Consider the following 13,959-nt stretch of genomic DNA (forward strand, 5'->3'; position numbering starts at 1 on the left):
AGAGGTTATCACAGAATACTACTTTTATGATGTGAGCCGCTTGTATAAAAGTATAATCATTCTTACATAAAACTATAAAACTAGCAGTAATCGTCAGCAGGTTAGCTTACTGTGTAGACTCTCAGAATGACTATTAGAAAAAGGTCAGTCATGCTAACATGATATTTCAATTATATTTTCGAGAAAGGTTCAGTTATATTTGATAGTGCACTAAATGCACCAGTTCTAGCTGTAAACAGGCTCCTTAGTGGGGTAAATTATGCACCTATCGATCAATGTTAAGCCGCTGGGGGGGGGGGGGGGGAGGAGGCCAGGCATAGTAGGGAATTTGACAGCAATTGTTTGCCCGTAGTGGGGACTTTTGACCGTTTTAATGGACTGTCCAACAACATTTTATTGAAGTTTAATGACCCTTTTAAACATCGACAAATGCCCTGGGGTTGGGCGTTTGAACAGAAAGTCTCAGCTAAGTTCAAATGCCCGGCCTATGCCCCCCCCTCCCCTCCAGCGACTTAATATTGATAGGTGCATTAAGTGATTGATAAATCCACTCTATTTTAAATTTAAATATAATTATATAAAAAAACTAGTAGTAGTCGTCAGAAGATTAAATAAGTGTATTCAACTGTCTGAGTGACTGGTGAATGGCAAGCATCCTAGTAGCGTGACACAGTTTTTTCTATTACAATTTCAATTATATTTTCAAAATAGTTTAAGTTATATTTGACGGTGTGCTACAAGTACTACTACACATTCAGATTTTACTGAATTTGTCAACACAATGGCTAATTATATAAGTTAATTTGACTGATCAGCAACCTCAGTAAACGCACAAACATTAAGAAATAAAATCACTTTCTGCCAGTTGTGAAGGGAAATGCACAGCTTTTATCGACGACTTGTAAATAATTGTATTGCTTAGCATAGCTAACATGATTTGACCGTTATCAAACTCAGTGAAGTTAGGTATAAAAAACAGGAAACTGAATAAAGTTACTGATGATTTTATAACCTGTTTGGCTGGTGTTTTCTCAAAGCAATTTTTGGCATGATGGTCTGTAAATTGATCAGGCTTTGGTGAGCGGGTGGGGGAGGGGGAGGGGAATTCTGGGCGAAAACGTTACGTCACTGGTCGTTACGACACTCGTGAGAGTGACATACAAATACGACACTCGGGTCTAGAAGGTGGTCGTTGGACGTATTTACGAGGTGGTCGCTAAATGAGGTTTTGATCACCATCAAAAAACTTTACCCGATTCTAAAGCGGCACACACACAGGGTCAAAGAGGTGAAGAGAAGACTCGGAAAATTTCAAACGATATCCGACGGAAAGTGAGCAATTATTTGCGATAATTTCCCGAGTATTGCCGAAGATGCACGACATTTTGATCACACTCATTGTGTCCCGGGGGCAGGAGCCCTTTACTGGCCCGGTTATCATTTTATTTTCTCATAAGGCCATCCCAATAAAATGTTTCGTTTCCCATCGCCCCGTCTTTTGTGATGATGGGTCGGTCGGTCAGGCAAAAAAAAAAAAAAAAAGAAAAAACACTTGGGTTCCAGAGAAGGCCGGGCTGCTAAGTAAGAAAGCCTGATTAAAAAGTCAACTCGAAAACGTGGTCTTTTCGTTCGTTATTCCTTATCAAATGTCTAAACAGTCTTTAAATAACGTAGTATCGATGTTTATTAAAGACAAAGATCATATACCAATCGTTGTTAATAAAACAAGATCGTGTGCTTGTAAATTGAAGTACTTGCTTCTTTAACTAGTGAATCTGGAATTTTTTTTTTTTTTTTACTTTTCGAAAAAAATGGGTCGGTCGGGCGATGGGAAACGAAACATTTTATTAAGATGGCCTAAGAATAATATCATGCACTTGTATAATCTCGTACCCAGATCTCACTCTGTCACGCTGAAAAGTGAGATCTCGATCTCCCTTCCACTTGGCCGGGTTGGGGCCGGGGGGAGGGGGCGTGAACGGGAGAAGGGTCAGGCGCTGGAGCGGTCGAGGAAGGAGGGGAGGGAGGTGGGAGGCTGGAAATGGACTAAATTTGTCTGTCACGCGATAAACACTGCGAGGAAGAAGGGAGTTCCGAAAGGAAGCCTCGCTGAAAAACCTCTGCGGGCTGTAGCGAGGCTGGTCCCGTGGGGATTGGTGTTCGCTCTATCAAACATTAACTTTAGCCAACGAACTTGATACGATACTTTCCTATCTTTAATCTCATTCGTCCCAATGCGATTTTTCATGTTCCTTTCATGTTAAGAAGAAAATTTGTTGTGACCAGGAACAGATTTTAACATGCAATCAGTTGAAGTCTCAGTTAAAAACATTTGATCGCATCGAATTTGCCGGTGAACGTCGAGCTATAAACAGGAGTTGTGCCAAAGGAGTCCTGTTTCGGAGGCCGTTAGCTACGGGTAGAAAGATTCTCGACAGATTAAACTCATTCCCTCTGTTAAAAGTCTACCCAATCAAATCAAGCTGCAAATCATGTGTCCCCAAACCACTTGTTTCCGTGACTTAGGCTTCGCCGGCTAAGAGGGACAGGTGGCTCTGGAACGAGAATTGTGAGAATAACTCAAGAGCTCTTGCAAATCAATAGTGACCGGAGGTTTTGCAGATAGCGGACGAACTCTCGGCCAGTCGTAAACTCAACTGAACTTGAGTGACTTTACAATCATTTTATCTCGTCTTACTTTACAATCCCAAGTCAGAAGCCCATTAACTGGTTCTGTTCTCCTTCTTCAAGCTTGCTAACAAGTCTTTCTTCTGTTCTTACAGTCAAAACACCTCAAGCGTTCCTGTCAAGGGTGGATTAATGATTCCATTATTGCAAATTTAATTTCATTCTTTATTCTTTGCTTCAATGTTCCATTCTTGAATTAAATATTTCAATGTTCAAACGGCGACTCAATGCAAACGACAACACAACAACGACAACACGCTGATGTTGTCTGAGCCTCGACGGGGGTTATACATTACCATACCCAAAAACAAAGGAAAATAAAACTTGAACCAAGGATAAAATTGAACCACAACATTTACACTACGTGCATTAGTTATTTGGTGCAGTTTAGATGCAATTGGTCTCCGTTCTGTAGATTTTACCAGTGTTCGGAGCCCGAGAGATGCAGTGGGTAGGGTGGGGATGCTCAGCTAGGCCCTACTAAATCTACGGCGAAAAGAAATGCCAAACATCGTATTTTTTTACATGTAAATCAAACAGTATTGACACCATACACATGCTAACGTTAAATCATAATCCCGATCAACAACTTCTGGAACAAACTCAGACCGAACGCGACAGAGCGGTGGAAATCGATCTTACAAATCAAAGCACTTCGTTCGCAACACAGCAAAGACTTTGCCTTTTACGATAAGCATGGGCAAATGTCATGCATGATTTCTTTAATTTTTGATGCACTAGCTTTTTCTTTGTTGAATACGGTGATGTCGAAATTAATACATTATTAGCCGACAGTTGTGCGTGTTTACACAGTCTCAATTGCCATGTTCAAAACGAGCAGGGGACTGGGTACGAGTATTCAATATCTATTGGATTGAAAAACTGGGCCTGTCATCTGAAAGAGCTTCCAAAAATTAGTAACTCGACCAAATTTGAAAGTTATTGGTTTAAACACAAAGGCATGGAACTCTTTTAAAAATCGTTAAAATAAGAGAGCTTAGTATGGCTGGATGGACAGCTGTCCCTCCAATCCATACTAAGCTCTCTTATTTTAGCAATTTCTAAAAGTGAACCATACCTATGCGTTTAAACCAATAACTCTCAAATTTGGTCGAGTTACTAATGTTTGGATGCTCTTTCAGATGACCGGCCCAGTTTTTCAATCCAATCGATATTGAATATTCGTACCCAGTCCCCTGCTCGTTTCGAACATGGCTAATAACAAAGATATCCCAAATTAGATGACTGTTCATGTATATCACGCGAGTGTTTTTACGTGCCCTCAAATGACTTTTTTATAATTTTTATTTACCTTTTCTAAAACGTTTGAACTTTATGACTTAACTCGTGTTAGTCATGGGACACTCAGTTGTATTACGCTTGAGTTTTCTATTTTAGAATAACTTGGGTCGGTATTACGCTTGTGATCAAGCTTGTTTGAAACATCTCTAAGCCACACGTCATTGCCGGAAGTCACGCAACATGAACAAATATGGTATTATAAGCAACGTTCACTTGATACGGAAGTCGATTTCGTAAACGTTGTATACTGTTTACGGCGTGATTTTGAATGTCGTGAGAGTGACTTATCAAGCGTTCGGGACAGAATTGTGAACGATGACCTTACAAACAAACGACATAATTCTATATTTATTATTCAGCAAGATCAAAGATTATTCGATACCCCTATTATTACATGTAATACGCGTGCAATTCTTGTACTTCGCGAATTCGGCAAGGTCAACTTTTTATTGAAAAAGATCGGCCTCCAGTAGTGTTCTCGTATAAAGTGTAGCAGTTGCTATTGTTTTGGAGGCTAGGAGCATTGTTCTTGTACTTTGTTCTATTGTCCTTTTGAAGGGTAGCGAATAGGCATGAATAGATTGTGCTAGTAAATTCAGGAAAAGTTGCTTCACAATATACCCAAAAGTTGCTCTAAAGTTGCTCAAATATCAAAAAGTTGCCACCAAAATTTAGAAAAGTTGCTTGCTCTATAGAGTCGTTTTGTTTTAGATAAATACTCAAGCGGTGTTTGTTGCCATTTAAACATTTACATTAAATATTCTTACAATCATTAAAAGAGGCCAAAAAGCCATTGTTATGCTGTGTGCTGGTAACAAGTATTTTTTAAAAAAAAAATTAAAAAAGTGAATAAAAGATTTAAAAAAATAAATAAAAATAATTAAATGGAAAAAAATATATTTTTAAAAAAAACATCAGTTGTGATAAAACCAGTTTTAATAAAATCCTTCGAAATGAAACGACCTTTTATGGTTTGGATCGGTTTTATATCAATTTGTTGCTCAAAAGTTGCCAAGGAAGGCAAAAGTTGCCCTAGGTTGCTGGTACTACAAAAAGTTGCTTAAAACGCTAAAAGTTGCTCAAAAGTTGCCGAGCACAATCTATTTAACAAATGGTAAACGTCACAGCGTGCACTATTGAGTTACAGATGCACGCGGGAGGTTGCTAAGCACGAAAGATGCGTAAGAGTCGCCCGAGGCGATAGCCGAGGGCGACTCTAGCTTCTTGAGTGCTTAGCAAACCTCCCAAGTGCATCTGTAACTCAATAGTGCACGCTGTGACGTTTACCATTTGTTTTATAGCACAACTTTTAGGCGATTTATTAAAGTTTCTTTGAGGTGAAGTGCGCGCGCTTATTTGAACAATTGCGTGTAGTGCTCGCGTAAACGCTGACGAAAACCTAAAAGAAAAATACAAACAAAACAAAGTTTTGAATTATTTCAAACTTGCATTATACCTCAAAGTCTTTCAGCATTATGGAGAAATGGTTTTTCTTATGTTTAGCTTTTCAAATTCACAGGAAAATCGAGAAAACAAGTAAAAACTCGTGAAGTAGTGGCACTTTCTTGTGCCATGTCTCAACAGATCAGCGCGCGCGCTCAGGTTGAAGGCATACGCCAGCGTGCACCCATGGGCAAATAGTAGACGCTAAATTAACCAATCAGAACGCGCGCTTTACTTTAGTTGTGCTATAATTATGCCTAGTAGCGAAGCATTCACGTGAGACCTTGCGAGAACTGCCACCGACCCGTTCAATCTATTTTTCTCACAGCTTGTTTATATTGCTGACCGATAGTAATCTTGTTTCTCCTTACCATATAGGATATTGTCTTAAAGGGGCTTGGTTGACGGTATTTTAGGTGATTCTATTTATTTTCGTTAATTAAGAGCTCAAACTTTCAAGTTGGCAGATCAAAAGTCTTTTATTGGCAAAATCACGGCCACATGACAAACAAGGATGATTTTCGAGCATTGTAAATTACACAATACAATACAATACAATACAATACAATGTTTAATGTGGTCATTACACTTAGCTATGGTTTCGATGCGTCCCGCAGATATGGTTAGCAAAATCTGCGGGAACGCACCAGCTAGTTTACAGGTAAGCCACAATGAAAATAAAAAATAAAAAAATAAAAAATAAATGAAAATAAAATAAAATAAAATAAAGTGAATAAAATTCTTCAAAGCTTTAAAGCTTTAAATATGTGCGACGCATTTCCTGATTAAAAATGAGCTAAAAGTTATAGAATATATACAATTATTTAATTAAAAATTACAAATGACGACTAATATCTACAGCATTTAACGCCTTTCTAAAGGTTTTATAGCATATTGAAGTTCTGGCAGTGTCTGAGAGGCTATTCCATAATTTGGGGGCACGTTCATACAAATTGAGATAAACTTGAAAAAAAGCCAGGCCGACGTTTTTCAAGTTTACCTGAACGAAACCCGTTTTAATCGTCTAGAATTTTGCCCATCCGTGTCCCATTTTGGCCTTTCTGTGTTTCTTTTGAGTTCTTCTACAGCTTGAAGCCGTTATTGTGATATTTCAGTTGATTCTATGACCAGTTGGTCAGTGCCGAAATTGCCTAAAATTGCGTGACGTAGCCTCTTTAATTAAAGTTACACTAAATTAACAGAACTAATATAAAAGGCGTTTAATGGCAGACAGTAAGTTTTGAAATTTTACTCTGAACTGAACACACCCGCCTATCGTATAAAGATCCTATCTGCGTAAAAAACTGTGAAAACTTTGGTTACAAGCACGCGTTTAATCACTTTAATAAAGGGCATGTAGGTGTTTGAAGGTCAACTTGTGTGCATTGTACTGATCAACAAAATGAGAACATTTCTTTCTATGTATTCCTGACTATATATAGTAGATTTATCTTTCAATTAAAACAAACCTCAGTTTCCTAAAGTTTTGAATCCGTCACACGGCACGACGAAGTGAATTTTGAAATAGAAATCAGAGCAAACACTATACAGCAAGATGGCTTATATTCTTGGATACCAAACGCTTGTTATGAATCTTTTTATTCAAGTTGGACTTCTATGGTTTTATCTCCCAACTGTGAACACTCGCGTTATTTCGTGCCAACCGCGTGACGGGACAAGCGGTAGCGTTACCACCGTTATTCTGCGCGTTAAACGCTTCCAGAATATCTCTGTCAATTTCCGTCGAAACAAACCTCGTCTGCTATCGACTGTACATCACACTATACCAAATGACGGGAAAATGCATTTCTTTGACTACAACGTCAAGGCGAAGTTTTACGGACGGGAATTATGCGTCTCAACTGTGAAAGAAACAGTGTTGAACGAGAAAGGAGCTGGCGAAAATAGACAATATTCTTGCGAACGCGTGTGTCTTGGCGTTGGCGATCGCGTGAATCTGGTAACTAACTTGTTACACAGCCCAAGTGCTATGTAGTGATTCAAAGTCAAATTTAACGTCAAAAACTCAGAACTTTTAATACATGATACGATCCAGGTTTCAAGATTACACTCTAACAATCCAGGTTCAGTTCAGGCATACCAACTATAGTTCAGGTTTTCTACAAATACAAATATGAACTAGTAAACATAGGAAACGAATCGAAGTACATGTAGATACATTTTGCAAATAATATGACTCTTACCGACTGTTTCGTTAGGTCCAAAATGTTCAACAAGGTAAAGAAATAAAAACAACATGGCGAATCCAAGCGAGAACAACGCACATGGTTGTTCACGTGATGCAAATTCGTGACGTAATATAGGTCCGCACAACATGCACGCAATGGTAGCTACACCGGCCCCTAAATGAACATTCTAGAAATAGTTTCATTTACACCATACTTATCAGCTAACGTTGCGAACTTAAACATCCTTATTTTAGGTAAATACACAGTTCTTTGTTCGTCAATAAAACACAACTTTAAATGTCATTAAGTGGTGTCCACTCGTTGTTGTCCACTCGTGATTGACAGGATGAGTATACAAAGTTTGATCCATGTTAACCGCAACTTTACAATGTCCAGCATACATGTCAAATGCATCATACTTGAAGGAAATGTTCCTGACAGTACAAATTGCTTAAGGACTTGACATTTCAAGGCGACACAACTTGGTGATTGGTCGGGTAAGAACAGTTCTCGTCACTTTGATTTCTCTTTCTCGTCGACGCTTTGCACGAGTCACAACAGTGCAACTTGTTAGCACCTTTGCAGAACGCACATATCCATCTTCACTATCAAACACTTCCACAACTCGGGCTAATGGCCACTGACCTCTTGGGTAATTCTCATCTGCCAGAAGAACGAGTTCACCAACCTTAAGGTTCTCTCTCGGTTCATTCCACTTCTTTCGTTCTTGGAGGGTAGGAAGATATTCCTTAATCCACCGTTTCCAGAATACACTTGCTAAGTACTGCGCTTGTCTCCACTGTCGTCTACAATGCAAATCCTCCTTCTCAAAGATTCCAGGGGGCAAACTGGCACATGGTCGCAGCTGCAACAGATGATTTGGTGTAAGGGGTTCTTCATCCATTGGGTCATCACTATTTCGTGTTAACGGCCTACTGTTTAGAATGTTAGTTGCTTCTGTTAGAACAGTCGACAAGACTTCATCGCATACCACCTGTTCTTTCAAAAGAGCCTTCAGGATTTGGCGTACAGACCTTATCATTCTCTCCCATGATCCCCCCATGTGACTTGCTGCAGGAGGGTTAAAGATCCATTCGATACCTCTTTGCGCACAAAACCCACTGATTGTTTGCTGATTCCACTCGTTAACAGCATCCTTAAGCTCCTTATCTGCTTTGGTAAAATTTGTGCCACAGTCACTGCGAATCTCTTTCGGGTATCCTCGGAGGTTAATGAATCTCCTCAGTGCATTGATCATGGAATCTGTATTCAGGCTATGTGCAACTTCCAAGTGTATAGCACGGACAGTTAAGCATGTGAATAGGCAACCCCAACGTTTAACTCGACTTCTTCCTTGCTTCACCTCTATAGGCCCAAAATAGTCCACACCAACATATGTGAAGGGAGGTTCATGTGGAGTAATTCTGTCTTCGGGCAACTTGGCCATAAACTGCTCTCCAGTGGGCGCTTTCCTTCTCTGGCAATCAAGACACTTCTTTAACACACGACGCACTGCAGAACGTCCCTTTACAACCCAGAACCTTTCCCTCAGGGACGTCAGAACGGATTCTTGACCGAGGTGGCCAACCTTAATGTGATGATACTGGATAATCAGTTCTGTGACATGGTGGTGACTGGGAAGGATAAATGGATGCTTCAAATCTTCATCTATTGGAGCACACTCCAGTCTTCCACCAACTGACAACAACCCATTTCTCAACTTCGGATTCAACTTGAAAATCGAGGATCCCTCTTTCTTTATGACCCTCTTGATCTGTCGTTCACTTGAACCAGACGACATGTTGACGAGTGCCTTATACACATTTGGGAATGCCGACTTCTGCACCCGTCGAATTACTTCTTCTTCAGCCTTCTGAAGCTCAACGACTGTTAGGTTTCCAATTCTTACTTCTGGTTTGCCAGAAGGACAGCCATCATTAAGGGTAGCATCTTTCTTCTTACAAACTTTGCTTCGTATAAACTGCTTGTAGCGTAACAGCCAAGCGAATGCTCTCTTCAGTTTCCACCAGGAAGAGTAGTGATGTATCAAGCTGTCAAATGGATCTTGTGCTACACTAGTAGCATAAATTCGACTTTCCTTTCTTACTTCAGCATCACTGTCCTTTAGCTCAGGTACTTCAATCATTGAAGGCCAGCAGTTTTCTTCTTTCCAGAGGAATGCAGGGCCATTCAACCACCGACTATTCCTTGCCATGTCATCAAGCCTTAACCCTTTTGATGCATCATCTGCTGGATTGTCGTCTCGGTTGACATATCTCCAGTCTGAAACGGATGATCCACTGCGAATGGCCGTGAGGCGATTTGACTCGAAGGTGTGGAACCGTTTAGAGTCATTGTTAAGGCATTTCAGCACTGTAGTAGAGTCAGTCCAATAATTCACTCGATCCACTTCAATTTCCAACTCTTCTCTGATTATTCCACTCAACTTAACAGAAATAACCGCGGCAGTTAACTCTAATCTCGGTATCGTTATTTCGTGAATGGGAGCCAATCGGGCTTTCCCCATAACAAAGCTGCAATGGATTTGGTCAAAGACATCAACAAGGCGTAAATAGGCTACTGCTCCGTACCCCACACGCGATCCATCTGAGAAAATGTGCAGCTGAACATTCTTAATTTCGCCAAAATTCTTTGGTTTGAAGCATCGGTCAACTTGGACTTCTTCCAACTTCAAAAGATCCTCCAGCCAATGAGACCACTGAACTTTGTCTTGTTCTTCTATCTCAGTATCCCAGCTCAACTTCCTCCGGCAGAGGTCTTGTAGTAAAAGTTTTCCTTTCATAACATAAGGGGCAATGAATCCTAACGGGTCAAACAACGAACTCACAAGTGAAAGGATACCACGTCTCGTCATTGGCTTTACTTTGGCCAGAGTCTGAACTTTGGTTGACACATCCCAGACAAACTTGTCAGCTTCTATATTCCACTTCAATCCAAGGGCACACGCAGTTGGCAAGTCTTCTATGTCTAGGTTAACTACAGAACTTGCTCTCTCACACTCAGGAATCTCAACCAGTACATCTCTGTCATTGCTAAGCCACTTGGTTAACCTAAACCCTCCTTTCTTCAGTAGCTCTCGTAACTGTGTTGACAACTTTATTGCGGTTTCAGGAGAAGAAACAGATTTCATCAGGTCGTCAACGTACATGTTTCTCATCACAGTCTGAATTGTTTCAGGGTCAAACTCTTCCAGGCATGTCGACGCTGTCTTCTGTAGGCAGAAGTTGGCACAACTAGGCGAGGAGGTTGCACCAAACAGGTGTTTCACCATGCGGTATTCTTCTGGTTCTTTCTCCAGGTCCCCATCAGGCCACCAAAGAAACCTCAACACATTGTTATCTTCGGGGTCAACATAGACTTGGTGGAACATAGCTTCTATATCGGCTGCAATAGCTATTGGCTCTTGCCGAAATCTAATCAACACTCCAACAAGCGGATTTGTCAAATCAGGGCCTTGCAATAATTGCTGATTCAAGGAGGTTCCACGATATTTCGCACCACAGTCAAATACAACTCTAACCTTCCCTGGCTTCAACGGGTGTGTCACAGGGTGATGTGGCAGGTACCAGACTGGTTTCTCTTTCAAATTCAGCTCTTCTGTTGGAACTTTCTGGGCATGACCTTTCATTATGTACTCTTGCATTGTGGTACGGTACTTCAAGAGTAGATCTTCATCCTTAAGGAGTCGCTTCTTTAGAAGTTGTAACCTCTGTTCCGCCACAGGTCTATTGTTTGGTAGTTCTGGGCATCCTTGTCGCCATGGCAATGCAACTTGGAAATGCTCTCCAACTCTTTGTAGGGATTCCTCCATTTTGTTCAAGGCTAACTTGTCTTCAACTGATGGTGAGACTGTTGTCCCAATCACAGAGTCTCCAAAATCTGTCTTCCAAAGCCGTTCAAGTTGCTGGTGCAGGGTATCATTGTCAATGTCACAGTCAATTAATTCTTCCTTTTCTTTCTTTAACGGAGGGAGATTTACAACAGCTCGCTGCTCTAGCCTCTCGATGGGTTCCCTGTGCTCAAAATTGCCAACACTCTCTGACCACATTGCAGTTTCGAATTTCACCCCAGTTTTGTCAATTGCCTTAGTCGAAGGATTCTCATGCAAACAACATCCGCCCAAATCCATGTCATCCGCAGATGTAACTCGGACAAAGTTCACCGAACAATGTTCATCTTCTTTGCGTTCACCCATCGGACCTATCACTGTCCACCCCAGGCTGTAACGGATAGCTATTGGCTCGTCGATTGCACCAGCTTTAAACTCTAATGGGAGGAAGAGACTAGGCTTTTCTTTAAGACCAATCAACAACAAAACTTCTCTATTTCCAACTTCGGGAATGTCAATGCCTCGTAGGTGAGGCCAGCAAGCAAGATCTTCTTTCTTTGGAATACAACTTGGAGAGATAGGCATCTGTGCGACTGTCTTTACACTCGGTAACTCCACCACAACTGACTCATCCATAGACATTACAGTCAAGTCTACCACACGACTCTCCATCTGAGTTGAACCAGTCATTCCAGTCAGCGTAAAGTTAAGCCTTTCTCCTTCCAGCTCAAGTTTGTTAGCTAATCGTTCATGACACAATGTCACCTCTGATCCATTATCAAGAAGGGCATATGTCTGAATAATCTCGTTGCCCTTCCCTCGAACCTTAACAGGGATAATTCCCAGACACACTCTTGTTTCTCCAGCCCCAGTAGCTGCCACAGCAATTCCATTTCCATCACCGGCCCCAGTAACGTCACCTGGCCTAGCAGTCCCTTGACTTGGTTGCAAATGTTGCTCTGCAATAGCAGCGGTTGCAAAGTTACTGTTTTGACTAGCAGTGTTTCTGTTCATACTGTTAAGGTCTCTTCGAATTCCAGCAGCGGGGCGATGCATCAGGGTATGGTGACTACCTCCACAACCAGGCCTTTGACACTTGAAATTTACTTTCGGGCACTCCTTGGCAATATGTCCCTTAACTAGACACTTATTACACAGTCCACCACTTTGCACAATTTTCCACTTCTCTTCATAGGTGAGGCCTTTGAATTTACCACACTTCCAAATGTCATGCTGCTTTGTGCAAGCTTGACAAGGCGCGGGGGCATCCACAAATTTTGATCCTCTAGCATTCTCGTTTTGACCATCGCGAGTTGGTCCAGTTCCAGTGGCAAATGCTGACAGGCTTGGGAAGTTTTCATTTTGTTTCTTTTAGGAGGTGTCTCCTTCAAAGTTCCAGTAACCATATCTCGGCCAAACTCGTTGTCCACCAATTTAGCTCTTTCCTTGACAAATGCTACAAAGTCTTGAAACTTAGGTCTGCGGTCGGCTGCAATAATCCTCCCAGCACACTCGGTCCATCTCCCTCTTAGAAACATTGGCAACTTCTTTGCGAGCTCTCGCAAAGTGTTCATGTGATTAAGATCGGACACATATTCAGCACCCATGCCGCTCAAAGTTCGATCTGCGGTGTCCAAATGTCTGCTGAGCTCCAACAACGAAGGTCCATCCACACTCTTCATACAAGGCAGATTCAACAACTTCTTAACATGAGCCTCCGCAATCACATGCGGTTTTCCAAAGTTCTCCCGTAAGGTTTGTTTTGCTACTCGGTAACCATCGTTACGCAGATTTGAACAACTTTCGATAGCTTCCTTTGCCTTTCCTGTGCAGTGTTGTATGAGAAGTTGTAATCTCCTGGACTCATCCGGATTATCCCTTTCCAAATAGGTTTCAAAATTGTGCATAAAGGTGACATACTTCAATGGATCACCATCAAACCGATGATACTCAACCTTAGGTGAGGAAACTACCTGTCTCAAAGCCTTTACCATCTCTTGACCACTATCGAACTGCTCATTTACTGGTTCTACTTTCACGACTGGCGGCACATAGGGTCGAGGCATCTGCCAAGAAGAGGACCAAGTTTCACTAACACGTTGTCCAACTGATGTCTGCCTGGGTTCAATTTTTGGCAAGGAACTCCTACTTGTCACAAGGTTGGGAGGTGTACACTGTGGGTTTCGTATAATGGGTGCCGGCGCGGTCGACACATTTCCAGCCAAAGTAGTCAACGCCGGAATAGAATAAGTTGGCTCCACAGATCCAGGACAAATTAAATCAACCTGTTCAGTCCTACGGGGTAAGGCTGCTCTCTGATTCGACAGGGTTGAAGTAACTATGGTTGTATTGTCTAAATGATCATTCACACTGACCATTGAGCTATCTGGAATTTTACTCCTTTGTGAAGGCTCTAAATAACCCAGGAAGGATTTCTCGCGTGATTGTTCCATGCTTTCCTCTTTATAAATCTGAAGAGAGACTGCC

General features: G+C 41.4%; 1 protein-coding gene across 1 annotated transcript; it reads right to left on the reverse strand.

Annotated features, from left to right (window-relative positions):
• Window positions 1-7,776: 7,776 nt before the first annotated feature.
• Window positions 7,777-10,263, reverse strand: LOC144663705 (uncharacterized). The gene has a single exon (XM_078524743.1). It carries the CDS (start codon window positions 10,147-10,149, stop codon window positions 8,074-8,076), a length of 2,076 nt encoding a protein of 691 aa, XP_078380869.1. The 5' UTR covers window positions 10,150-10,263; the 3' UTR covers window positions 7,777-8,073.
• Between the last annotated feature and the right edge of the window lie 3,696 nt (window positions 10,264-13,959).

The sequence above is a fragment of the Oculina patagonica genome, chromosome 8 (genome assembly GCF_052425735.1).
Source record: "Oculina patagonica isolate OP01 chromosome 8, crgOcupat, whole genome shotgun sequence".
NCBI lineage: Eukaryota > Metazoa > Cnidaria > Anthozoa > Scleractinia > Oculinidae > Oculina > Oculina patagonica.